This window comes from Adiantum capillus-veneris, chromosome 13 (assembly GCF_014529385.1).
Source record: "Adiantum capillus-veneris isolate H3 chromosome 13, ASM1452938v2, whole genome shotgun sequence".
Classification (NCBI taxonomy): domain Eukaryota; kingdom Viridiplantae; phylum Streptophyta; class Polypodiopsida; order Polypodiales; family Pteridaceae; genus Adiantum; species Adiantum capillus-veneris.
The window spans coordinates 125,642,824-125,649,632 of NC_140943.1; the positions used below are offsets into that span (position 1 = coordinate 125,642,824).

General features: G+C 42.5%; 1 protein-coding gene across 1 annotated transcript; it reads right to left on the reverse strand.

Moving 5' to 3' along the window:
• Positions 1-3,644: 3,644 nt before the first annotated feature.
• LOC147444830 (polyphenol oxidase I, chloroplastic-like) lies at positions 3,645-5,916 on the reverse strand. Its single transcript, XM_086527362.1, has one exon. It carries the CDS (start codon positions 5,792-5,794, stop codon positions 4,070-4,072), a length of 1,725 nt encoding a protein of 574 aa, XP_086383488.1. The 5' UTR covers positions 5,795-5,916; the 3' UTR covers positions 3,645-4,069.
• Between the last annotated feature and the right edge of the window lie 893 nt (positions 5,917-6,809).

Genomic DNA, 6,809 nt, shown 5'->3' on the forward strand with positions numbered 1-6,809 from the left:
GAAAATATAGACAATAGTCGATAGGTTTAGCAAGAAAGCACACTTTATTCCTATCAAAAAGACTATTAAGGCAACTCTCTTCATATCTCAGATTTTCAAATACCATGGATAATTGCCAACATCCATCCTATCAGATAGAGATCCTAGAATGATCAGTAATTTTTGGAAAGGTCTCTTTGAAAATCTAGGTACAAGATTGAATTTCTCTTCGGTCTATCACCCACAAACGGATGGCCAAAGTGAGATAGTCAATCTTATGATACTTGATCTACTAAAGACTTATGTGATACAAGTAGTTTAACACTCACAATGAAAAAAGTACTTATCCCTTGTAAAGTATGCGTATAATAATACTTTCCATACTTTTACAAAAAACTTTTGAAATCATAGAGGGAAGACCTAAAAGTCCCTTGCTACTTAAAGTACATGGGATTCAGATCTTTATTGGCTAATGAGTATAGCCGTGGCCTATACCAATCTTTTCAAAATATTAAAGAGGCTATATCCATCTCTCAACAAAGGAAAAAAGATGTTGCTGATAAGCACACAAGGGCCTTAACGTTCAAAGAAAATGATTGGGTCTTACTTAAGTTTCCCAAGGCTTAATTGAGGCAAAAGACGGGCAAAAATCCTATGGGCCATCAAAAGTATTATGTTAAACTAGCAAAAAGATATTATGGTCCTTTTCAAAACTTGAAGCCAATCAATGAGATGGTTTATCAACTTAAGCTACCCAACCATTGGTTCATACACAATGCTTTTCATGTGAGCCTACTTAAGCCCTACACAGGAGAGCCACCAACTGAACCAATTATTGAAGACCCTCCTGAAATCAAAGACCAAGAAGAGGTGCTACAAACCGAAGCTATCCTTCCACATGAAGACAAGGTACTACAACATGGTAAGATTATCCAACAATATCTTGTTAAGTTCAAAAATTATCCTTTTGAAGTTGCTAGATGGATGAAAGGAATACAGCTTAAGGATAGTATGAACCTTGTCAATGCTTACAATGCTACATTAGAGTAAGAAAATGTACATGTTCTTTTAAATGATCAATGTTTTTGTCTTATAAGGCTAGTATTTTTATTGTGCACAAGTTTAAGCAGTATGCATATGCTCAGAATCATGTTTGTGATGACGACGTTTCTCAAACACCAAGTAGGATTTGTCACTCTATTTAGGAGAATGAAATGGACTAAAGAGCACACATTCTTGTGACAGCCATGTATCCCAAGCACCAAATGGATTAGTCATCCATCTTGGAATGACGTCGTAGGGTAAAAAGGAATCCTCTACCCGTTAAGAAACATTGACTAATGACTACGGCTTTATCTCTTCTACCTCATAGTCGAGAATGACTATGATTTCAAGAGAGAGGTAATGTCATAAAATCTAATATCTAACCCACCCAAATGATTTGCTCATATTAAAAATTGATCATTAAATGTGGAAGAATAAACGAGAACAAGGGTTAGAATATAGACATGTCCTTATAGATCTATCTCAACACAGGGCCAATGGTAAAGGTGTTCAAATGAGAGATGGTCTATCAAAGAGGAAAGGCTAGCTAATGGAGCTTAAAGACCTTAGGGTTAGCTTCATTAAAGACCTCCAAAGGTTAGTGTTAAAAATCCTTTGACCTTAGGCAAGCTAGGGTTGTGCTTGAGGTCGGACCCTGGCCCAAGCTTGAGGTCCTTGTCGTGCTTGCTGACTAAGGTGGTTCAGGTGCTTAATGACTAAGGTACTTAGGTGATCCATAACTAAGGTACTTGAGGGGTTAAGGTGTTCAAAAGTCAAAGCATATCCCTACTCATGAGGGGGCGAGCCCTCTTTGTAGGAGCTAGAGAGAGAACACACACATCCTCACACAAGGCAAGCTTGGTACAAAGAAATCAACTAGGACACTTGTTAAGTCCCTCTTCATGTTGCCCTCATGGTGTGCCTAAAGCCTATTGGTTAACCTCTCAAGGGGTCCATTGATAATTTAGATAATTCAATTGATTGTGTATTCATTTATCAAGTCCTCTCTCTCAAAGGGGAAAGGGCCACACTTGTCCCAAGGCTACCCTTGTTGCTTGATATGCACTAAGCATGTGATTGGCCAGGCTTGAGAAGATCCAATCAAGTGCAAGCTAGCGCTAGAAGAGGGGGTCAACCAAAGCAAGAAGGAGGCTAGCTTGGGGGGTATACTCTCCCACACATAAACACACACATGCACACACTCTCATTGTGTGAGTTGCAAAGTGCAAGAGCTCCATCTCCTTCTCCAAGCTTGTAGAGAATTGGAGAGCCTACACCAACACTCTTCGCTATGGAATGCAAATCCAACCAAGAGCCATGCTCCAATGCTTAAGCTTTCCATCTTCTCCATCTTCATTACTATGCTATTATGTATGCTAAGCAAGAAGAGTGATGATAAGTGAGGAACTATTTCTTTCTCCTATGAATGTTTCTTCTTCCTCTTTCCTATCCTCAGTCCCCGCTAGCTGTCTCGACCTTTGAAGGTGTTTGAGGCCTTGGGCGACTGACGCCAGGGATAATTAATGCTTTTTACAGAGTCTATGTTATGCTCATGATACATGAAGCTTTCCATCTTTCATTGCATCACCTAGGTCACAAGGAACACAAAGATTGTATTGTGCCATGTCTCTCTTGATGAGAGAATCTATAATACAAAAGCCTATTGGAGGAGGGACCGGCTCCACCTAAATCCGGTCCTCAACTGTTGTCAAGTTCTCTAAACTCTCTCTCTCTCTTGCAAAAGTATTGTTCATGCCAAGTTAATTACGTATTGTGATTATGATGCTACCGCTAATTAAGTTCACCCTTTATGTTCTCAAACTAAGCTCACAAAAACGCTGACTCTAATTCTCCTAAATCTGGTATTCTCAAAGTTCATAGGCCATTTCCATTACACACAATACATAAAATTCAATGTGGGATGAGTTACTAGTACCAGATGATTTAGATATTGAAGGGTCTTTCATCACGTTAGTGGAACTTTCCACTATGAACATGACTTAATAATTATCCACAATCTTGTATGAGATGGTATTAAACATAGTGGAACTTCCCACTATGAAAATGGACTTGTTCATTACCCACAACTTCGTATGAAATGGCAGTAAACACAGATTGCATCAATTTCTATGGGTAACCTTGGGAGGCTTTTTCCACTAGAAGATGCACAATGACACTCCAAGCATCTCGTGCACATATTTCATTTCTCGAGATCTTTGCAAAACCATGGTTATAAATTTTCATTCCTATTGATCTCTAGAACTTTTTTATTTTTCACCTTCAAATTTAAATTTGGAGGTAAATATCAAAAGTTGTAGGTGGTGTGGTTAAAATTTGAGCACTAGCACTGGTCCAACTGATGACCTTGTTAAGGATGATTGGGCAGAAGGTCGTATGAAGTTGCACATGCAAGCTTCCGTGTTCCGATCAAAAGCCACTAGTGAGTTGTGGCTTGTATGGATATATATCACAATCATTGCATAATTGATGGAACGTAGTATCAAAAGTCTACCATGCACAGTGATAAATATCTTCATGGGAGGACATCCTAAATAAATCCTACAAAGGTTTGAAGATTTTCTTGTCCATTGCAAAACATGTTGGTGAGCTTTTTACAAAAGTAATCGAAATAGCATTCTTTTTAAAACTTGGAAAACCTTGCACAATAAAATTTCAAGAAGTAATTCGACTATGCATACACAGCATTTCTCTAAGTATGAGGATATATACTGATGTATAAATCGACTAAATGGGATTACATATGGGATTACCCTCAACCTAGGTTTTTTTTTAGCATTGGCCGAACACTGCTAATGGGCCCGCCGCCTGCCATTTGAGGTTGAAACATGCATGGGGGTTATTAGAGGTATAGATTAATGAGTTTCCGACATTATATTGTATGGAAAGCTTATAGTATGCGGTGAAATTGCTCGCTCATTTTTAGCCGCAATTATATCTGCAAGTTGAATCTATGCTCACTTGCAATCATATTATGTCACATTGTTGAGTTTGATGATGAGCTAGTAAAATTCTTGCACATTCTAGTTTAAAGGTAAGCACTCATTGCATCCCATCTTTGGTATGGGATTGCGTATTCAACAAAGGCACTAAGAAGGACTGTGTTTCCTCCTGACGGAAAGATCGATAAGTTGGGCAGCCTAGGCACCAAAGTGACCACAATGCTACCCTCTTGTGTCAAATTGAGGTCTACCAATCTCTCAGTTATGTCAAGCCTCACTGTGTTGTTCCCTACTAATTGGGCATCATCCCCCACAAATGTGAAATGTGTGTAACTTATCTGAGTCACAAACTCTTTACACCCGCTATTGGTAGTTGCATTCGCTGATGGAAAATTGAGGTATACATCTAGCCTCATCATTGTGTCATTATAGAGCATTGTCAGCACCAAATGGTCATGCAACGATGGCGATGCCTTGCTCACCTCTGGATCCCTCTCTACAATGAACGAGCACGGACTCGACTCGATCGATTCCCCTACTAAACAGACCGTGTCGTCGGCCCCCAACGTTGCCGGCGCAAAGCTCCTCTTCTCTGGAACTGCTCCCATCCATGGCGTCTCCACCTCTTCATACACATAGCCAAGCAACGTGGTATTGCTAGCATCACCTGCCCTCACTCTGACGAGCTCGCCATCTTCGTTGTAGAAGAGGAATTCTGCGTTTTTGTATTCTTCTTCATCGAAGTCCTCATGGTCAGGGAGGGCTTTCCAAAGCTCCCAGAAGCGGTCGATTTCGGCATGGTGGGAGTAGAAAACGGGGTCGAGGCCGGAGGCGAAGAGGGCGCCCATGTGTTTCCAGCCGATGGCTGATTTGTTGCCGACCCAGCTATGGATGGTGTTGTGGGGCTGCCACTCTACGGTGCCGAAGCCAAAGCCTTCCATGGGGGAGTCGCCCCGCCGGTAGGGCCATCCAAAGAAGGCGGGACGGTCGCGGGCATCCCGGACAATGGCGCGATACATGGTGTTGTCATTTTCCTGCAGTTGGACAGAACGAGGCCGGAGATCGGTGTCGACGCCGAAGTCGAGGGCAACCGTGGCCGGGAATTCATGTGTGGAGTCGCGCAGTGCGCCGGCCGACAGCACCGGATAGGCGGCGGAAGAGCTGATGGAGAAGAGCCAGGGGATTGAGGCTCCATCCGGATGGTCGTAGTTCCAGAAGGGCAGCGCGAAGTCAAGGTCGTCACCCAGTAGCCTGGCCAGAATCCGCTCGTGGAAGTAGATGTACCAGCGGTGGAAGGGGAAGAAAAGCCAGGTGTTGTGCACCTGGAAGGGCTGCGTCGAGTTCATTTGCCTGTAGACATTGTTGCAGTAGGCGCAGTGGATGTTGGCCTGCTGGCTGAAGGAGCGAGGGTCGTCTGGCGGCAGCGCCTTCATGAGTGTGTAGGCGCGGGCCAGCTTGGCCGCATAGGCATCGTCAGCAGCGTGAGCCGGGCGGCGCACTCTCAGCGGGGAGCCGCCGCCCACCGGCCGGAAGAGGCGCGGCTCGTAGTCAGCCGGCGGGGCGCAGCAGTCATAGGGTTCCTGCCCGCTGGGGAAATGCTGCGGAAGCTGGCAACTGCTCATGTTGGGAGCAAGCACAGCAGAAAAAGAAGAAGAAGAAGAAGAGCTGCTGCAGCGCCCACCTGCGATCATTCCACTGACAAGCAAAAGTGCTATTCTACTGAAAAGTAAAGGCGATAAGAACTCCTGCTCCTGCCTTATTAGAAGCTTGCGCTTGCCTAAAAGCAGCGCCTGGCCTCCTGCTTCTGCCATCTTAGTTTTGCGTTTCCCAGCCCTCGACTCTGCCGCGCTTATGTACTCACATAGAAAGCACCACTCCTAGTCTCCGACAGTGGCCTCACTCCGACAGTGGGCATTCGCGTGATATTTTCCAACGTGATACGCAGGTAGCCCTCCCGTGTTCTTCGAAGACATCCAGAACTTTCTGGGACCAATCAGTAAAGGACTCTGACGGCCCAGAATAAAATACACAAAGAGAGAAAAAGTGACTCTTGAACTCTTGAGCGCAACCACAGAACTTGTTGATTTAGTGCATTCCACATGGCAAACTTGATGATTGCATATAATTTGCTTTTGGGCCTCATAAGTTTTGGACTACATAAGTAGTTCCTAGTAAAGGGTTGGATTTCGTGTACATCTCTAAGACCATTGGATAAAGCTCATGGATTAAGCAATGGTTACGCGAGGTTCAATCATGAGTTATTTGGACGAATAACTGAGCTTGTGTTGTGGTCATGTGAATGTAACTTTGTCGGCTCGGTTCTACTATGCTTGCAAATTTGCTACTATGTCTATTTTGGCTCAGTTACACTTGATGAAGCTCAGCTATCAGTTATTGATGATTGAGTCTCGCGTGACCATGTTTTTAGTGCACATGAAAAGCTAAAAATATTAAACTTTGTTTATTGTTTCTTTAACATCCTCGTGAGAATGGTGACATCCTCTCTTTAGAGAGAACCATTAGTATTGTGTCAAACATTATTTTTTATGCTTTTGAAATATATTGTAATCTAAATAGTTCATTGTTACACTTTTTTCTAAAAAATCAAAATATTTTATTATGATACCACATGTTTTAAAATATTAGTCACTTTCTATTTTTGTCTCAAAAAAAAAAGGCTCTTATTATGAAATTCTTGTCAATATCTTTATATAGGTCATAGTTAATTTTCACCAAGATTGACCTCTAAAAGCCTTAGTATCCATATGGATGAAGGTAGTTCAAATTTTATTGCTTGACATGTGCCCCTCAAAAAATCCTTAAAAA

What these genes read in the sequence shown, in the direction of transcription:
- LOC147444830 (XM_086527362.1), bottom strand. Translation starts at nt 5,794, where the DNA reads ATGGCAGAAGCAGGAGGCCAGGCGCTGCTTTTAGGCAAGCGCAAGCTT.